This window comes from Podarcis raffonei, chromosome 4 (assembly GCF_027172205.1).
Source record: "Podarcis raffonei isolate rPodRaf1 chromosome 4, rPodRaf1.pri, whole genome shotgun sequence".
Taxonomy (NCBI): domain Eukaryota; kingdom Metazoa; phylum Chordata; class Lepidosauria; order Squamata; family Lacertidae; genus Podarcis; species Podarcis raffonei.
Window position 1 is genome coordinate 23879399 of NC_070605.1, and position 20760 is coordinate 23900158.

At 38.0% G+C, this 20760-nt stretch overlaps 1 protein-coding gene across 2 annotated transcripts in view; it reads left to right on the forward strand.

The window, feature by feature from the left end:
• ATM (ATM serine/threonine kinase) overlaps positions 1–20760 on the forward strand; it is a 53365-nt gene that overhangs the window by 13717 nt on the left and 18888 nt on the right. The window contains exons 15-39 of one of the 2 annotated variants that reach the window (XM_053385764.1): positions 334–459; positions 767–856; positions 1828–1996; positions 2984–3183; positions 3463–3545; positions 3632–3775; positions 4715–4790; positions 4892–5022; positions 5605–5725; positions 6544–6720; positions 7148–7308; positions 7883–8129; positions 9169–9287; positions 11149–11275; positions 11710–11909; positions 12529–12703; positions 14508–14672; positions 14938–15070; positions 15946–16035; positions 16878–17049; positions 17149–17290; positions 17670–17846; positions 18081–18258; positions 19405–19492; positions 20254–20409. In XM_053385764.1, the coding sequence (XP_053241739.1) occupies positions 334–459; positions 767–856; positions 1828–1996; positions 2984–3183; positions 3463–3545; positions 3632–3775; positions 4715–4790; positions 4892–5022; positions 5605–5725; positions 6544–6720; positions 7148–7308; positions 7883–8129; positions 9169–9287; positions 11149–11275; positions 11710–11909; positions 12529–12703; positions 14508–14672; positions 14938–15070; positions 15946–16035; positions 16878–17049; positions 17149–17290; positions 17670–17846; positions 18081–18258; positions 19405–19492; positions 20254–20409 (3647 nt within the window). The remainder of the gene's footprint in view (positions 1–333; positions 460–766; positions 857–1827; positions 1997–2983; positions 3184–3462; positions 3546–3631; positions 3776–4714; positions 4791–4891; positions 5023–5604; positions 5726–6543; positions 6721–7147; positions 7309–7882; positions 8130–9168; positions 9288–11148; positions 11276–11709; positions 11910–12528; positions 12704–14507; positions 14673–14937; positions 15071–15945; positions 16036–16877; positions 17050–17148; positions 17291–17669; positions 17847–18080; positions 18259–19404; positions 19493–20253; positions 20410–20760) is intronic. The other variant, XM_053385765.1, reaches the window with a different exon arrangement.

Sequence of the window (20760 nt, forward strand, 5' to 3'; positions counted from 1 at the left end):
CTTAACAGTGGTGGAAGTATATCCTTTTATTTTTTTACATTTAAATTCCTTGTCACTTATTTTACAAGTTGATTAATGCTTATTTTTACATTATTAGTAGCTTTGAGGCACTTTTGTGAAAAAAGCGAGAAATATAAGGAATAGGAAAATAAATGATGTCAGGAAATGTTAGTAGAGACAAAGTTACTCATCTTTGTATGGTTGATTGCCTTAGGAAAAGCTGAAAGTTTCTTTAGCATGATTAGACTTGAATGTGGATGGAATGCAATAAAAGCAATATATATCTGAGACAGTTCCTTAATTCTTTGCATTTATTTTTTTTAATTTGCACAGTCTCTTATTCATGATGTGGGAGAAACTATTTATCAGTCAAAAAACAAGCTAAATGAAGATTCTAGGATCGTTTCATTAAGGACGTTAATAGGACAGTGTATTAGTTGCGCATGTAATTGTAAGCAGGTAAGACACTTGTCGATCTTTCAGTCTATGCCACAATTAAGAAATGCTGAAATCCTTGTACTTTAAGCCAGTTAGGTCCCTTTTGCAGCAAACCTATTTCTCCAATCAGTTTAATAATTTGTAATCATGTACAGTTGTATGTATGCACACAGAATGTTTATTAGTTCAGTTTCAAATGAATACAGCAGTAGCTAATTATATTTAGTTTTAAAGTGATTGGTTATGTTTCCATGCCTAGCTAAAGTGATTAAATCCTGTTTTGGGAGATGTGTTCAATAATTAGCATATATTGGGTTTGTTTTGACAGAACAGCCCAAGAAAGATCCTGTCTGGAATTTTCTTGCATTTGTTAACCTCAAAACTGATGAATGATCTTGTAGACATTTGCAAACATCTGGTGAGTAGTTATAGTGTATGGTATGACTTCCCCATCACAGTTTATTTTGGACAACAAAAAGTGTATAACATAAGCAGATATTTCACTTGAAAGACAGACAAAACATGTTGGGTTTGACCTTTTCTTATGCCTATTGAGAGTGAAAAATATAGCCAAAACAATTTGCTCTATGTACATTGCAATGCTCCCCCGCTCCGCCATTAAACACCGGTGTTGCATGTATCCTGCTTCACACTTACTTTCTCTGTTGTTTCTCTTTCCCCTTACTAGTTTATCTTCCTTCTCTTTCAACCCTACCCTACCTTTGGCACCCTTGTTAGTAATGGTGGGGGCCAAGCCACTGCTAGTGCTGCACTGCTATGCTCCCTTCTGGCTAAGCTGCACCATCTTGGGGTTATCGCTTGAATCTCTCTATTTCTTCTAAAGAGACAGTAGAAATTAAGGCTGAATAAGTGTTGTATACCATTAGGTTTGACAAATGTGATATTGTCCATTATCTTCCATGACTGCAACTCTCACATTAATGATAATACAGTACAGTGGGTTTCTGGATCAGTTAGGGACATTGGTGTGGATCTCTAATCTCTGAATAGCTTGAGATTTGTGTAGTCCAGGGAGTATTTCTCTTGAATAAATTTCTCTGCCAGTTGAGGTCAATCTGGACTCCTCAGCTGTGAGTTTTGTCTCTGTTTTACTTAAATTACAAAGTGAAATGGAGGTCCTCAGTAAAAGTCCCAGTCCCATACTAAGCAGTATCAAACAGTGGTCTTCCACAGGAAAGTGATGCCACATTTAACGAAGCAATCAGAAGTCACATTTTTCTGGTTTGTATACAGGTGGTACAGTTTTTATATACTGAAACGTACACAGAACTCTCAGTTAAGAGAATTTTAAGCTTTTTTTATAAAGTATCTTGAGTTTATTGTAAGAAAGATGTGATGAAAGAATTCCAAATAAATAACTTTTCTTAGATGTTTTCTACTGGGAGGACAAGTGAAGCTGGAGAAGTGGATTTAATGGAAGATGATCCAGAAGAGAGTAGGATGGAAGGAGAAAATCCGACCACGTCAGATCTTTTTGATGATCACTCTGCTGAAGCTGGTGATGTAAATGAGGGTGGAGAGTTGCAAACTTTGATAGGTATCTTTAAATTGCTTTCTGTATCGTTTTGTGATAACTAAATGGTTTTAAAAGTTTTTGAGGGTACCATTCCAACAACCATTTTACACATGTTCAAAGCCTGTGCAACTTTGCTCGTGTGCATCACTGCAAACATAGAAGTGGCAGGTAATGTGGAAATGTGTGTATGTGTGTTCCTGTATTTTAATTGCCTTCCTCTATAAATACACCAGAAGTTCAAAAGCCACCTTCAAAGTTGTTGTTTTTCTAAATGTGCTGACTGATTTTTTTTTTTCCAGAATATAGAGGTGACTGGGGAAGGACTTAAACTGCCCTTCCAATGTAATCACAGTACACAGACAACTAGGACAGAATTTGTCTTTTTCTCAAAGACACACAATCTGTGTCAAGGCTGGTATTAAACACTAAGTTTCCTAGCCCTACCAGACTTGCACGATGTGCTCATGCTTTAGCAAATGCTGATACTGCAGCTTCCTTTTTGACCCGGTTGCTGGTATAACTGCTTTAGAATTCCTTTACTCTCTATGTAGCTGCCCAGGTTAGGAATAGAGAACAACTTAGTTTGGTCTACAATATAGTTCTCAGCTCAAAAAGTGTGTTTGTCTCTCTGTGTGTTGGTAAGATACATTTTCTCAATGAATTTATTTCTAAACATATGCATTTAATTAGGTTTTTGATAAAATGCTGATTTAAACATGGTTTTTCACAAGGAATTAAAAATATAATCTATGATTAGTGCATAAATGTGTCACAATGGATTTACCACTGAGCACATGTAAAATTGATAGAGATACGATTTTGACTGATTTGTCCATCCCTAGTCCAGGAACACTGATTTACTGCTGTATATGTCCACGTGTCCCTTCAGATACTTGGGTATGTCTGCCAGGAAACTAGTAGTTATGGCTTCCTGGCATATATCTGCTAAATGTTTGGAAGTTCATGTCTTACATTTTTTTATTTAACACTACACCATTTTATGTACAGGTGCCATAAGCCCATTGTCAGAAGAACACTTGGCAAAGCAGGACTTGTTGCTCCTTGATACTTTAAAGTTCTTGTGTATAGCTGTCACAGCAACCCCAGTGCAAACTGTTTGCTTTAGAGCATCTGAAATTTGGAAGAAACTCTTGATGCTAATTGAGGAAAACATGTTTGATTATATTAAGCCGCAGCATCTGCATGTAGTGAGTATGATTATGAAAAGTCACTCTGCTGTGTGTTAAGTAGTCTTTGGTTAACTGTTCTAGGATCTTGAAACTTTAACATCATGTAGGCGTTTTATAAACAATTCTGCTGCTGTGTGATTTTAGCCTGTGATAAGCTTTGTTCTACGTTAAAATATATACAAAACCTATAAACCAAGCATGAATATACCAGTATGCAGTCTAATATATATGGAATTTAAAATGTTTGATATAAATGAAAGCATTAGAAAAGCTTTTTAAAAATGTGTTTTGTTCTAGTACTTAGTCTTGTTGAAGGAACTCCCCAGTGAAGAAAACCCCTTGCCAGATGACTACCTTGTCTCCCTTCTCAAGCCTCTTTCGTAAGAGAATCTTGTTTTTAATGAAATAACTGTGACATTAATATTTTGCAGATACATTTTCTCAACGTTTCTCTTTTTTCCTACAGGGATATATGTCCCTTTTATCGTCGAGATCAAGAAGTTTGCTCAGCAATTTTATATAATCTCCTTCCTATGGTGACCGCCTTGGGTGCTGCCAGAACAAATACTGAAGCTCTGGGTCCACTTTTAACTGTTGTTGCAGCATTTTGGTATGATAAGCATATTTTCACATGCAGTTAATTTCATGGTCATAAACCTGTCAGCTGTAGCAATTACCAAGTGTTGGATCACATGGTCTTTTGCATTTGCTCCCTCCCGCCACCCTTCTTGGGTCAGTAAGTGTAAGTAGTTATCATGAAAGGGATTTCTTAGACCTATACAAACTGATGCCTTGCCCTGTCTTACTGTTTTTTGCTGCCTGTAGCTGGGGTTCTAGCTTGTATATACATTTTTTGGTCTGATTTCAGAGTCTCTTTGTTTCCTTTTGCTGTTTTGTGCCTGATTTTCCTTTCCTTCTTTGGTTTGTTGCAATTAAAAAAAACAGACTTGCAAGGGAGGGAAGAGTTCAGTTAAATTCTTCCAACTTGCAATTTTGCCTGTGACTGCTAGAGGGAGCTAAATACTATCCTTGGCATCAGCTCATATAGGCTCAATAAATCCTGTTCATGGTAAGTATCAACGGTCTTATTGATTGAGCAGACTCTTCCATATTTTTTATGATGTATGTATGTTATTTCTATATGAAATACTTATGTTTGTTCTTCCAGTGCCTCCAATCTGGTTTCCAAGGATATGCTCTATTTTTTAAAAACTGTATTTATATTTATAACATTTTATAACATTTCTGAAAGTATACTAGTCTTAAGTGCCCTCAGTGTAATGTGTTTTAGTTGTGAATGGTGTAAGGAATGAATGTTTAGTTTAGACAAAAACACTTTGCTTCCAGGAAGGAAGCAGCAGGCAACATTAGCTTGATCAGAAAGTTGCTCATATTATCTGTTCTTGAACTCTGCATAAATTAAAAACTAGCCAAGAAGTTTTGAAGCATGGAAAGAAATACTTTTTTTCTGTCTTATTCTGAGTGATCTGCCAAAAGTATTGACTTCTTTGCCTCTTTGAAATTTATCATAAAATATTGTTTGTTCCAGGCAATTAGCAAATAAAGGAAAATACACAGCTCCCGTAAGAATTGCCTTAGTGAATTGTATGAAAGCCTTACTTCAGGTAAGTCAATAGCTAGAAATATTTAAACAAAAGGTTTTTGTTGGCTTTCCCAAGTTCCATAAAAATGTAGTGTTAACATTTTCTCTCTTTCCCCTCACCAGGTTGATCCTCATTCAAAGTGGGCTGTGCTTGATGTTAATGGTGAAGAAATCCCTGTGAGTGATGCTTTCCCCCACTTCCTTGCAGATAGCAGTTTTCAAGTTTGCATGATTGCAGCTAAATCAATAAGCAGGTATGCCTTTGTAGTTTCATTATTTGACATAAAGGTAGTATACAAAAGTTACACATTCAGAATTGCTTAGCCTTTTTTCTTTACCATCTCCCAGAAAGACATACAAGTAGAAGTTAAACAGCCTAGGCACCGGTTCAAAACCATGCTTGCTGTTTCTCGTATCTTTCTTTAGTTAGGGATATTCTCAAAGATTTATGGTAGGACGGGATAGGCGGCTTCTACCTCTCTTCTAATTTTGTTGCTAACTGCAAGAGAAATAGATACTACTAAGAAAATGCCAAATATCTAGTTCAGAAGTTTACAAGAAACCTTTTAAGAAAATGATGGGAGATAGCTCCTAAACAGCTGGACTATGAGGTGTATATCTTTGATGGAGGCCCCTTGGCCTTTTCTTTTGCTATGCAAACTCACACCCTCTGGGAAGGGATTCAAAGTGACGGTTGCTTAATCACAAACATAGGGGGGCACCCCCAAGAACCACAGAAGGGCTCTCAAAATTAAATGCCTTTAAGGCTTTATTTTAGAAAACAGATAATGTTGTAAATTATTCTAATTTTATTTTTCTCCCTGCTTGATCCTAAGTTTGTTTCAAGATGTGAAGCTGAGAGATTCAACTGGCTTACTGAATGCTCTTCCATTGAAGCTCCAGCAAAGGGCTTTTGAGAACTTGTATCTCACAGTTCAAGAAGGAACAAAGAAATTGGTAATACATTCCACCCCCCCAGCACACATACACATTTCCACTGTAACATTTTCTCTTATTCATTGGAAGTTGTTGTTGGGTGTCCTTTTTAACCATTTTTCCCCAAATCCACTGAAGTTTAGTTGGATTTGCCTGTTTTTAAGTCTTTGCTTCTAATTAATCTTCCAACTAGGTAATACAGTAAAATGAACATATTTCCATTCACTTTCCAGGTGCACAGGCTACATAGTGACTTAAATGAAGTTGTTTCATTGATGACATAGGGGGCACAGTAGTTGTGCTGTTACTGGAAAAGAGCTATCATGTTTAAGAGTAATGCTAAGGTTTATTATTATTATTATTATTATTATTATTAGTCTACTTTGTGTTAAACATTTCAGATTTGTGTGCTGAACCCCTCTTGTACATTTTTTCTTAGATTAAATGTTCCTTTTTGCTGTGGCCTTTAATTTCATCAGATAAACTATTGTATTTATCTCTACAATTTTAACACAGCTTCACTCTGCAAGCTTTCCTGGAATAGGGGTCTTGAGTGTTTGCTTCACTCAAAAACAATGGTGCTCTTATCTCATTTAATTGGTATGTGTGGGTTAAGCATAAGGGGAAAATCATGCTTAGGTTTTGCATGAGGCCTGTAAACCTCTAGTAGGAAAACACAAAAATGATTGCTGCAAAGTAGACCTATTGGATAATTTCTTACATCTCAATTTTTAGGATCGTATTTTAATAAAATATAAATGGTTGAGGGAATTTTTAAATTACATCTATCACTTAAATATATTAAAAGTTCGTCTTCATTCAGTGTTTTCTTCTTGCAGGCACATGGTTCTGTGAACCAAGAGAATCTTCCTGATGAAGAGTATAATAGAAAATCAGTTCTTCTCATGTTAATAACGATGATTTTACGCTGCAGTCCTGTGTGTGAAAAGCAGGCACTGTTTGCGGTTTTCCAGTGTGTAAAAGAGAATGGATTAGAGCCTCACCTTGTAAGGAAGGTATGGGAAAGCACACAGTTAAAAACTCTAAATGAACGTGCAGGGCTTTAAAAAACTTCAATTTTCAAAGAATTTCCGTATTACTTAGATTTGAACCCATAAAAATGTCCATGGTTTTGTGGTTCTGTATAAAATGGTTGTAATTAATAGGTCTGAGCCACTACTTGTTTTTCTCCATAGTGTTAATTCCTGATAGGAGCTTTAGTTCATAGACACTGCCGTCATTCGCACATCACAGTGAACAATAGTTAATGGTTTATTGTGATCACATCTTTTACTCTTTCCTCCTACTGTGTGGAGGAAACAAACCACATACCTTGGCTTAGCATTACACCCAAATTAGGAATATTTGAACGAAGCCACTATGAGTTGTTATAGTTACTACCAGTGGTGGTCTCATTTGGAATTGCCCTTTTTTCGAACGTAGGTATTGGAAAGAATTCCTGGTACTCTCGGATATAGAAGTGTGGAAGATTTCATGAATACACACTTAGATTATCTTGTTCACCAATGGCTGAACTGCAGCTACAGCCTTCCGGATTTTCCATATATATTATTGAATTACCGTACTTTGGACGAGTTCTACAGGTATGTTTCTAAATTACGTTTGTGTGATTCCCCCACTATTTATCTGGAAACACTCAAAAGTAGCTAATTAGAAGGGACGTGGGTGGCGCTGTGGGTTAAACCACAGAGCCTAGGACTTGCTTATCAGAAGGTCGGCAGTTCGAATCCCCGCGACGGGGTGAGCTCCCGTTGCTCGGTCCCAGCTCCTGCCAACCTAGCAGTTCAAAAGCACGTCAAAGTGCAAGTAGATAAATAGGTACCGGCGGGAAGGTAAATGGCGTTTCCGTGCGCTGCTCCAGAAGCGGCTTAGTCATGCTGGCCACATGACCCGGAAGCTGTACGCCGGCTCCCTCGGCCAATAAAGCGAGATGAGCGCCGCAACCCCAGAATCAGCTACGACTGGACCTAATGGTCAGGGGTCCCTTTACCTTTACCTAGCTAATTAGAAATAGGTGATCAAATGAACTTTTCAAGAATAATTTGTCATAAGAATGCAGTTGTTGGATTCTGTTGTAGCTTGCACTGTATACTATACTTGAAGTGTAATTTCCCCCTCAATTGTTTTGCCATAATTAAAGAAAATCCTTAATTTTAGATCCTGCTACAAAGTTTTGATTCCACAACTGGTTGTTAAGCAACAGTTTGAAGAGGTTACATCCATTGCTAACAAGATTGAAAGAGGGGAGCAACAGCTCTTGGCACATTGTTTCCCCAAAATACTTGTCAACATCCTCCCTTATTTTGCCTACGAAAATCATGAAGATGGTGAGTTTGCGCAAAAGAAAAAGACAGCTCATGAAGTCTATGAGAGGCTGAAAGATGACAACTACTTAGGAAAACAGGTACTTTTTTAATAAACTTGTTGGAATTTCTAGACGATTCTTCTAAAATGCTCTGTGTTCTGCTGTTTGGCTTAAGAGGCATGCAGCGCTTACTGGGGTTTGTATCCCTTCCCATTGCACAGTAAGCCTTTTGACTTAGCCCCCTCTTCCCGTTAGCTCTGCTAGCTCTTTTGTATTCACTTCTGCCTTGCAGAAGAGAGCAGAAGATACATTCCTCTTCTTTTTTCCTGCTTCATAGCTCAGGCCTTCCTTCCCCAACTTAGTTTTTCTAACTCTTCCCCTCTCCTCAATGGCTCCTTCAGGGACCCACAAGCAGCCAAGAATACCCATCTTGGATTGCAGTAACTGTGCAGCTCTAAACCCTGTTAATCCTGGCCGTAGTTGAGATGAGGGCAGGCATATTCTCATACGGATCCCACCCCCACTCCCAATTTTAGATGGCTGAGGTCTGAATCACCCCAAGGAGCTTAATTGATGTGCAACCCCTGTAAAATGGGAGAAAGCAACAAATACGGTGCTGTCCGTAGGAACCAAAAGCAATTTGCTGATTAGCCACCAGATGGTGCAGGAGAACAATCTAAGGGCATCCTCACCTCTTGGTTTTAAGGGCTTTCGCCTTTTTGAAAAGGAGGCGCTTAAAGAGATGTTTGTTGGAATTTGGGATAAATGTTAATCTGTGCCATCCACCCCCAACGGGAAAGTTGCCTTAAATGAACTTTCCTCCCAGTTTGTTTTAAGGATGCTTTGCTGGGATAGGTTGCTGCTCTTGGGGAGAAATGGAAGGTGCATCAGACAGAGTATTGCTTTAAAGAACCTCCTCCTTCATAGGAAGCAATTCATAAACAAAGTAATAGTAAGAATGAGGAGGAGATCATACACACAGTGGTGGGCAAGTAGGTAAACTATCCAGTTTCTGAGTTTAATACTTTTGAATATAACATCAGCATGGAAACTGACAGGCTGTGTAATAACCAGCCTTGTATTGTATTTCACATTTAAAATAAAACTAAACCTGTGTTGTGTTGTTTTGTTTTTACAGCTGATTGACAATTTATTTCATAGTAATTTACCAGAGATTGTAGTGGAGGTATTGATGACACTGCATGAGTCAGCTGGTATCGCAGCACAAGAAGATTCTGATCTAACAAGATTTACAGGGTACAGTTTCCCATCCTCTGCCGATTATAACACATGTTGGTTATTTAACCTTTGTAAGCAAATATTTAAGAAATGGGGATGGTATGTAGTGGTTTGACGAAACTGTTTTGTATTTGAGAAAGTGGTGAGTTAGTAATAGTACCTTAAGAACAGGAAAATCTGTTAATTGCATGAACCTACATAAAATTCACTTGTAGTTAATGGGGATGCCCACCACTGAGGAAAGGTGATGGCTCAAAGAAGCAGAGGCTAGAAGCTCCTGGTTGCAAGGCAGCTTGGAAGGAGACCAGGGTGTGGGTTCAGAACCATGGATAGTGCTCCTGTAAGTGAATCCAAACATTCAAGTTGTTTCAGTGCAGAGCAACTGGATGCCCATCCACTTAGTGCTGCCTCCTGGCTGATTGAATGGCTGGTGCCTTCCACTGTAGCTCCTTCAGAGTAATTGGGTTTCCAGCTGTGGGGATCTTTGTTGATCACCCAAGGATTTTGTGGATCAGCCTTAAGAATCCAGTGGCAGAGGTCTCTCATTGGGGGGGATCAGGGTAGCCTCCTGTGTCTACAGGCACACAAGGGAAGAACCAGAGAGTAGATCTATCTCCTGAGAACTGCAGCTGCCAGCGGACTCTTCCTCTAAGGAGTCTGGGTCCAGGGTCATGGCATGACTTTTATCATTTTGATATTTGTATGTACAGAAGGAAATTATATTAGTGCTCTTGTCTCAACTGTCCATTTTTCCCAAAGTAAGCCTTCCCTGTTGGGCACTAGGGTATCTCCGGGTAGGACTGTGTTCCTCCAACTGCTTGAAGGCAGGAACTGTTGATGCTGCAAAGAAAGTTGATAGATTTCTCTCTCTTGGAGTCATTTTATTTCTTATGTTTACTTGAAGCAAACGTTGCCCTGCAATTGTGATCCTACTTTGCAACTTTTGAGGTCTGTTCACCAGTGACAAAATGCACCATGTGGTTCCACAATGTGGCCTATCAATGAATAATGTCTTGCTTATAGATATTTCTATGGGTGTTAGCACAGTATGATTCTTCAGTTCCTTTTCTCTAGTTCACAGTGTATAGAAATATATTCATGCACACATTACAGCATGTGGACACAGAAAGGCAAGCGGTCATATTTCCCCAGTGTACACTTGGTGTACACACTCATATGTTTGAAATAAAACTGGAGACTGTATTTATACTTTCAGCACAGTGGTGAGTCAGAAAATTGTCCCTAGACAATAAACTGTTATCCAGATTAGATCAGCAGTAGAGAGAGAGAAAAAGAGAAGACACACAGAATTGTTGTTGTTGTTGTTTAGTTGTTTAGTCGTCTCCGACTCTTCGTGACCCCATGGACCAGAGCACGCCAGGCACTCCTATCTTCCACTGCCTCCCGCAGTTTGGTCAAACTCATGCTGGTAGCTTTGACAACACTGTCCAACCATCTCGCCCTCTGTCGTCCCCTTCTCCTTGTGCCCTCCATCTTTCCCAACATCAGGGTCTTTTCCAGGGAGTCTTCTCTTCTCATGAGGTGGCCAAAAGATTGGAGTCTCAGATATAGAATATATCTGAATGTAGAATATAGAATATAAGATATATCTGAATATAGAATATAAGATATAGAATAGGTAATATTAAAATACCTATTTAAATACAGCATGAGTCTTTTAAAAGAGGCCCCGTGGAACATGTGTACTTTGTATCCACGGGGCCTCTTTTAAAGGACTCACCCTGTATAAGTTAGTTTGTTTCCTCCCAGCTGAGAAATGAATCAGTATTTCAGTCCAATCTGTTCATATTTCTTTTCACAGAAGATTTTTGTTTGGGGACTCATCAAGGCTTTTAAAGGTTTGCATTTTTTTTTCCAGGGATCTGGATCCCACTCCTAATCCTCCTCATTTTCCATCACATGTCATCAAAGCAACATTGGATTACATCAGCAGTTGTCATAAAACAAAGTCAAAAGGTCTTGTACCAATTCTTTCCAAGCACCCTGTAAGTAACTGATTTCAGTTTTGTGACACACATTGTGTATTGACCTACATGCAGGTGCTGCTTAAAAAAGAACTACTGGTCTTACTTGAATAGTAGATTTATTAGCCCAATCCGAAGACTTCATCTGCAATATTCTGTCTGTTTGCTCCTTCCTCTGCTGTAATGCCAGCTAGTTTACCCTAATGTCACAATATGGTTCATTTCCTTGTCTCCCTCAAATGTTCGCTTGTAATGTCAGGTGGTGGGGAAATACATGACATCATGACTTCAGGACAGGGATAAGATGCTGGGGGCAAGGGAGGGAAGAGTAGAGTTAGTTAGTTAGTTAGATAGCTGGCTGTCTTTTTTTTTTAATCATCAGATCTAATTCCAGACAATGTAAAACAGAAAATCCCCAGAGATTACTATCTAATGTCCTATCTTTTTTTCTGCAGGAGTCATTCCAAAAAATCTTATTTGCCATATGTAAGCAAGCATCTGAAACAAATAATATATACAAAAAACATAGAATTATTATGATATATCATTTTTTTGTTCAACTATTACTGGAAAAAATAAAGGATGGGTTAGGAGGAGCATGGGCTTTTGTACTCCGGGATGTGATTTATACTACAATTTACCACATCAGCAACAGGTATGAGTATTATGTACTATTATTTATACACATGTCCAGTGTGAAAATACTTCAGTAACTGGGATTGGGCATCACAGCATTTATGGAGTTGCCTTACCCTGGTACAGCCCATCAGCTGTGACTGGTATTTAAAGAGCTCAAGCTCAGGCCTTACTAATCAAGATTCCTATAAATGGAGATTGAACCTTGTCCAATACCAGTAAGCCATGAACTTGATTGGTGGTTTAAGGTATTAAGCTTTCAAAGACCTTCAGTGGTATTGTGAAGGACTTTGTCAAAAGCCTTAGTGAAATCAAGATACACTGCATCCATGATATTCTTGTGGAGCAGCTGGTAAAATGTGAGCTGGATGAGGTAACTGTTAGGTGGATTTGAAGCTGGTTGGCTGAGCGGACTCGAAGAGGATGATGAGGAACACTAATAGTTCCTCATCATCCTGAGAAAAAGTGGCATTGCTTTCATTTGAGGGAGAGGGAAGTGGGAAGACAGGGGAGCATAGGACACTTTCTCCTGTTGTAAAAATCATTTGTACATCACCACCTTGTCTGGATATACTGTGTTGATTAAAGTGTGTATCGTAGCTCCCCTAAGCTGCTTCATTTTTTAAAATGTGTTTTAGGCCTGTTCCTCTCAAAGGGATATCCCTCCGGAGCTTCTTGCTATGTTGTGACCTTCTCAGTCGTGTTTGCCATACAGCAGTAATATATTGTGGAGATGCCCTAGGGAGTCACCTCCATGTTGTTGTGGGGACCCTGATTCCCATAGTTGGAGAACAACCTGAAACCCAAGAAGAAGTAAGTTTTAATCAGCTGCACTTGCTAGGCATTTTATGTTTGCTTGATTTAGGTTTACTTGGGTCAGTTTAGAATATGCATACTCTACCTTTCCACCTGAGAACGAAGCGAACAATATAAATGCAAGAATAAATTAGTAACAGTTTTAAAAGGCAATTACTGAAACCCACAACTTATTTAGGGGTTATGTTCCAAGGATAGTGCATGGAACAAAAACCGTGTATAGTCAAAACAACGTAGGGAGCAATAGCAGGTGGGATTGCTGAAGTTTTTCCCCCTGGATGCCCACTCTTTTTACCTCTTAAAAAAAATCCCAAGCACCTAAAGCTGAATACACACAAGTTAAATGTGTGTAAGTTGCAGGTTTACTGAATAAGGTATGCACAAGAGTATTTTGAAAGCCCCAGGCAATATTCCAAATTTCTGAGATCCCTTCAATCTCAAAATCTTGAGGTTTAGTAGCTGCTGTTTTAAGAAGTGCACAATTAATTGCACAGCTTGTTGGATCCCATTGCCATTACATGTGTATGCCCACAAATTTTGGTCACCAGTTCTCTTCCTCACTCTTCTGCAAAGAGTAAGATCTTGTCCTTGACCTGTGCTGCATCTCAGTGTGAGATCAGAGATGAATTCCTGTTTCTTTCCCAAGCGTAACTAAATGTCTGCCTTAAATTGCCTTAAATGTCTACTTAATTGGTAGGAAAGATGAACAACTTAACTATCTGCATTATTTAAATGCTTCTTTTTCTCTTTTTAGGCGAATATGGATAATTATGCTCAAAATGCTTGCCACTGAAGAAGTATATTATACAATCAGGGCTCTATGCTTGCTCATCTTAATTATGAGTCTTAGCGTGCCTGTGTCATTAAATCTGTGAGCTGTGGGCTGCAGTATTTGCATTTAGATATATTTAAAGGGAAGAACTGATATGTGTTACGCTAATCTCCTGCATATAATTATATCACTAATGTTATAAAATTCTGTTAAATAGTTTGCTATTTTTTTTGCAGCCTGCTGATATATTTCAATGTAAAAGCTGCAGGCTGTGAAAGGCCGTACGTAGTATGTAGAAGAATTTGTGATATCAGAATAGTTAGTTTGCAGTCAGTCTGAGAAGGTCCATACATAACCTTTGTCACTAACATCTACATTTAAAAGAGTAAAGTAGGAGCGGTCAGACAGCATGCACTAGCATTCTGCTCATTTCCTTTAAATCACAGTAAGCCAGCAACCCTGTCTTACTGTAATGTGCACATGTGGACACTGTGGATATTTAGATGCTACTTCTGCCTTTCCGCTTTATGCACCGTGAAATCAAAAGCAGGCCTTGGGCTCATGCACATCATCTTCACTCTTTCCTCTGTTCTGCTCACAGCATATTGAAATGCACATGTGAACTGAGGAATTAACAGCACAGTCCTTGGTATGGTTGCTCAGAAGTAAGTCCCATTGTCTTCAGTGGGCCTTATTGCCTAATAAACCAGTTTGGGATTATAGTTTAAATGTAGGGTTTTCCCTGACATTGGATATTGAGCCTGATAAACAGGCTCAGCGTCAAAGGATTGGGTGGAAGTGGGGAGTATTTTGCATTCAAATAAGTGCAGGATCTTCTGTTTGGGTATGGGTTTCTGTGCAGTAAGGAAAGAAAATGCACAAGCATTGAGGGAAGTAACTGCTGAGCAGCTAGTCTGCAGATTGTGGATCAGAGAATTGTGGTTGCTGTTTTTCCATGCAAAAACGTGAAGATTTTCTAGAGTGGTTTCATTACTTTGTTCCTCCACTTTTGTTTTCCTTTTCGTTTAGGTCTTGGGCTTATTAAGATATCTAGTGATAGATAACAAAGGCAATGAAAACCTATACCAGGCAATCAAACATCTGGATCCTTTTCCAGATCACCCTGCTTTTAAAGACCTGCGTGCTGTTCAGCAAAAAATAAAATACAGTAATGGTGGATTTTCTCTCCTGGAGGTAATACAATCAGTTTTCAAGCCTTTGAAATCATAGTGGGTTAGGTCTTCCTATTCATATCTACTCATGAGTAAATCTTAGTAAGATCTTAGTGATGTTAATTTCCAGATAACAATTGACACATTATTCAGCCATTCAGAGTCTCTACATTTTTTTAAAGATAATGAACATGTATAACTTTTTGATTATATCTAATTGTAGAGCTTTATGAAAAACAGTACCTAATAATTGTGTGTATCCTTACTATAAAATCTGTTGTTTGCAGGAAATTAACCATTTTCTGTCCATAAATACCTCTGATTCGCTACTGTTAACGAGACTTGAAGGTTTAAATGATTTACGTAAGCAACTTAAGGAGCATAAAGAACAAATGAAGGACCTTATGAAAGAATTTCACGGTATGGGTTTGAGACTGCTTTTTAAATTCCTGGGAGTACTGCATATTGTGGGGGGGGGGGGGGAATGACTAACCTGAGGGCAGCATGGATGCATGATCAACCCTAACACGAACTAAACCAGATACCAGTACAGTTTCTGTTTTGTATACAATGAACAATGCAATAAGCAAAAATAAATATCAGTCGAAGGATTAGGGAGAAACTGTTTCTTATCTAGAGGATGTTGAGGAAGGCACTAGGCGAAACATAACATTGAGAATGCATTTCCTAATGGGTACCACAATTTAAAAAGTGCTGTCCTTTTTTTGTTTGTTCACGACACACCAGAAAATAGCATTGGAGAAAGCAAAGATAGAAATAAATCTGCCCTGGCCGATCTCCTTACTTTCTAGAGCCACTCTTCCTCTTTCACTGATGATTTGCCTTGTGTCATTGGGGATAGTGTTGACATATCCTACTAAAGACTAATTAATATGATGTTTGAAATGCAGTTCAGCAAGTCCCGTGAGTTTCTGTAAATATAATTTCATTTGCCTTTTAACAGGTTCTGTGTACTTCAAAGCACTGGCATTTAAGAATATTTTTTTTAATTTGTTTGGTTACAACTTTCCACACATGGTTGATATGGATACTGTAGGGTAGTTGGGTTTTGTTTTTGTTTTTGTTTTTTGTTGTTGTTTTTTTTTTTTTGAGTCTTCAAATGAAAAATGTTTAAATTAGTAGCATTAGTAAATCTTACATGGGTAATCTGTATATTTAATGTCTGTTTTTAATCGTATAATTTTAATTGTATATTTAATTTTATTGGTCTGTGACCATAATAAATAATTCATTCACTTAATATTGCTTTTAATGCTTTTTACACCCAACTGTAGAAAACCCAAAGGACTGTATAATAGTGAAGCTGATAGCGTGTTTCTTACAACTTTCAAAAACAGCTGTTAATTCTACCAATAGAGCCTTGGGTAAGAAATTTAGCTATTCAAATGAGTAGAGTTCTTTTGAAGAGAATTAGTAAAAATTAGATTATGTTGCAAGGTCATACAACATTTAATATTTTTATACCAGTAAATAACTTCAGAGAAATTTTGACTTGAATGTTGAAAGATAGCACCTAGAAACCTGTTAAAAAACCTGATATTGCTCTGTTAGCTTTTAAAAAAAGTATTATTTACTAAATAGTTATTTTTATTAAAGCTTGAAAAACAAGACTTAGTTAATTATACTTCATCTTTGCATTACTTCCTTTGTCTCCTGTAAAAAGTATCTGCTTTCCTAAATTGCTAACTGATCCTTGCCATTTGAGTATTTTTAAAACTGGAATGTATTGGTTTTTCAAAATGTTTTCTCAAAATAGTACTGGTGCTGGTACTCAAAGCTCAGTAAGCCCCTCACAGTATAACAGCACCAATTGAAATTCTAAGTGCAAAGAAATTTGGGGGGAGATCTCCCTCCCTTTTTTTCATCCTTTCTCTTGTTTTGTAAGCTATTGCTGCTGTTAAGCAGTAAGAATTCAGGGAACATATGTGATGGAGACAGTTTTCCCTGCCCTGTTTATACACACTGGTGCTATCACTGCAATGCTTAGGCCTAGCCCTTGAATTCTATACAAATTAGAGTCCCTGTAGTGGAAATCACAGAGAAAACGCAACATATTAAAACAGTAGAATGCTACCTTTTTTCTTTATTTTCATATTGAAGGGTCCAGTTGTATTATGTATATTTTGTACATAAATATGAAAAGCAGTGAAATGTGAAAAACATCAGTGAAATATGAAAAGCATCATATGAATGTCTACATTTGCAGATGCAGTTGGAAGTTGTTTGGGAGAAATTGGTCCTATCAATTTTTCCACCACAGCATTGCAGCACACTAAAAGCGCTTCATCCTCAAGTGCAGTTGATCTGTTTGAAGACCGAGAACTTCAATGGGTCTTCATAATGTTAACTCTCATAAATAATGCTTTAATAGATCAGTGGTAAGTATACAGGAAAAAATTTAACATGGTATATAAATGTTGCCTTTAAATAAATCTGAGATGACAATATCCAATTTCTAAAGAGTTACTTTTTTCCAGTATTGATGTTCGATCTGCTGCTGTTGCATGTTTAAAAAACATTCTAGCCACTGAAACTGGACATCGATTTTGGGATATTTACAAAACCGAGACCGATCCCATGTTGGTATACCTTCATCCTTTCAGGGTGTCTAAGAAAAAGGTACTGTGTTTTGTACTGTATTATAAAACTAGAAAAAGGTATTGTGTTTTGTACTGTATTATAAAACTAGATGCAGAACCCTAACTCTCCTGTCTTAATTGATAAGACTATCTTGGATCAGTAGCTGCTCCCAGACATTTCCAGAGGCATGTCCAAATATCTGAAGTAGTTTGAATGACTCCTGGATTTTCCAGAGCTTTTAAAATACAATCCTCTTTGTCCCAGCAGTTCTGCATAGTGAGATAAAGGGATTGTGAGCTGCCTTAATAGAGGCTGGAGGTGGTGGTTCAGGAGAGAAGGCTATGTAATGCTGCTTAAGGAATTTTAACAGACACTTGGTTTCTTTTTTTAAAAAACAACAACACAAAATGATATTTAGTTCTTGGAAGTGCCCGAACAAGCAAGAGACCCTCTTTCCGAAGATCTGGATAATACAAATCTGTGGATTCCTCAAGGTGAAAGCCACGATGTTTGGATTAAGACCTTGACTTGTGCCTTGTTGGATAGTGGAAGGATAAAAAGTGAACCCCTTCTTTTTCTGAAGCCACTGTGTAAGGTAAAATAAGTTTGTTGGTAGGATTACATTCTATTGCCCTGTCACCTTCCTATTTTAAAGTTTCATCTTACTACATTTTTTTCTCTTTCCCCATGTCATTTAGAGGTGTGTGAACTTTTTGAATGAACAATATATGGAATGCTTTGTTATAACTTAGTATAAGAATAAAGCTGACTACTAAAGGCAAACTGAAACTAATAATGTGTTCAAGCAATTTCTTTCTTTGTGTTCTAGGTTCAAACTGCTTTTTGTCAGGCTGTCCTTCCATATTTGATTCATGACATTTTACTTCATGACTTAGATGAATCTGCGCAATCTCTTTTATCAACACACATTCAGATGTTTTTTACCACCTGTTGCAAATATGCATTATCTCCCAGTAGGCCATCTACACCTGCAAATTCAGATCCAGGTAACGCCATAAAGCTTTTCCTATGCTTCAAGATATTATGCATGTAAGGGTGAGCTTAGGTGGGATTTGAGCTCCATCTAGTGGTTGGAGGCAAAATTGCTGCTCCATTTAAAGCATTTCCCCCCATTCTTAAAAATAAAGACTAATAATGTAAAGATATAACAAAATTTTTTTCTCCTTCCAGTAGCACCTTAAAGACCAACTAAGTTAGTTCTTGGTATGAGCTTTCGTGTGCATGCACACTTCTTCAGATACTTCTTCAGGTATCTGAAGAAGTGTGCATGCACACGAAAGCTCATACCAAGAACTAACTTAGTTGGTCTTTAAGGTGCTACTGGAAGGGAAAAAAATTTTTGTTTTGACTATGGCAGACCAACACGGCTACCTTTCTGTAAATGTAAAGATATGGCATGCAAGATATTGAGAATGAGGATGGGGGAAAACCCAACTCAAGCACTGGTTCTTCGTTATAGGGCTCTGGTAATGATCAGCTAGAATGGAAAGAGTTTTAAGAAGAGGAAGAGCCAAATGTTGCTAGTTTGTCAGCTGAGCTAAACTAACATTGTTAAGAAATAACAGAAGAGTCAAAGCTATTTCTTTTTGTTAAATAGCAGAAACAGCATAGTTTAATAGATGGTTCAGATTCCTGCTTTGCTATAAACCACTTTCTTAATAGCTGTGGGGGTACGTCTGTATTTCACACACCATTTTCTCATTTAAAATACAGTGGTACCTCGGGTTAAGTACTTAATTCGTTCCGGCGGTCCGTTCTTAACCTGAAACTGTTCTTAACCTGAAGCACCACTTTAGCTAATGGGGCCTCCTGCTGCTGCCACGCCGCCGGAGCACAATTTCTGTTGTCATCCCGAAGCAAAGTTCTTAACCTGAAGCACTATTTCTGGCTTAGCGGAGCCTGTAACCTGAAGCGTATGTAACCTGAAGTGTATGTAACCCGAGGTACCACTGTATATGTATTCATGACTTACCGGGGGAGTTACTTATCAGGGAGATTCATAAGAACATTGAAAACTTAAGCATAACATCCCTTACTATTTTGGTTTTCGTTGTTATTAACTTCCCTAATTCAGAGTTGTTATTGTACATCAGATCAGTAGCCTTCTGACTAAAGTTTTTTTTCCAATGCAGATTCACAAACCTTTGTTCATGGAAGTTTGGATAAAATATCTCGACGGACAATGCTCGCTGTTGTTGACTTCTTAAGACGGCAAAAGAGGTGGATGAAGTTGCTGTGTTAGCATTTATGTTATTGTACTTTAATTTTACAACAGAGGTCTATTTAGACATTGAAGGGAGGGCTCTCAGATGTCTTTGTTATTTTTGCTCTCACAATGATTTGTTCTCATGATGATATGGGATGGTTACACATGTTGCCTCTTTCAATACTGTTTGCGTCTTCAAACATTTGGGGGCGGTGGCACTGTTTCATTTCCAAACAGTAAATGTCCCCTTTTTGTCACAAGAGTTCCCCTCCAAATGGCAATAATGCCGTAACGTTAGGTTACCATTTTAGAACAACTAATAAAGCAGAATATTGTGTGAGTGGTCCATTATAAATCCACCACTAATGCATAATTTTTGTGTCAATGACGTGTTGCAAAGTATACCTGCAAAAAAACCAAACCCCACCAGGTTTACCAAAGGGCCTGGGCCCTTCCAGTCAATTGCATTTAGAAGACCTGTTATATATTGCTATATATTTAGAAGACCTCTTTCAATTGTCAATAACAAAACAGCCATTGAAAGTGGCTTTGTATGTAGCCCAGAATTGTGTTTGTCAATTAAGTTGAAGCAACTTCTAAAATCTTTCTAAGGATGTCAAATAATTCTGTGTTATTTCTTAAAGCAACAACTGTTATAGTCCTGACAAAATAATAATGGGGGATAGGTTATAGATTTATAGAACATGTGCTGCTTTCAGTTTAAAGCCGTTTTATAAAGTGAGATGAATGCACTTGTGCTTAATATTTTGTTCAGGAGTCCTTCAAGTACAGTCTTCAGTGACAGCTTTTGGCTGGAACTCGACTACCTTCAGGTTGCCATGGCAGCTCAGTCTTGTGCTGCTCACTTCACAGCTTTGCTCTACACAGAAATCTATGCAGACAAGATAAATTCAGACAAACAGCAAGCAAGGTACTAGTGTTAAATACAGCCTATTCTCATTTATGTTAAACGAAAATACATTGATATACGTGCATGTGGGATGAGTCTGACTCAAAGGATTCTCCTCTTGGATAAATTGCACTGGTTATTTTGTTTCAGCATGAGTTCCTCATGCTAAAAATCAATACTGCTTTCAAACAAAATCCATTAACTTCCACCAACCAGATGGTTTTGGCCCATTGGCTTCAGTAAAGTCCATCCCTGCCTTAATCTAGAGACTATCTCAGTGGCAAGAGGCAGAGTGCCATGTCTTGGTTTGTTGAAATTCTGTGGGTTTTGTAGTTTAAATAAAATGAAAACAACACAGTTTTGTTAAGGGGA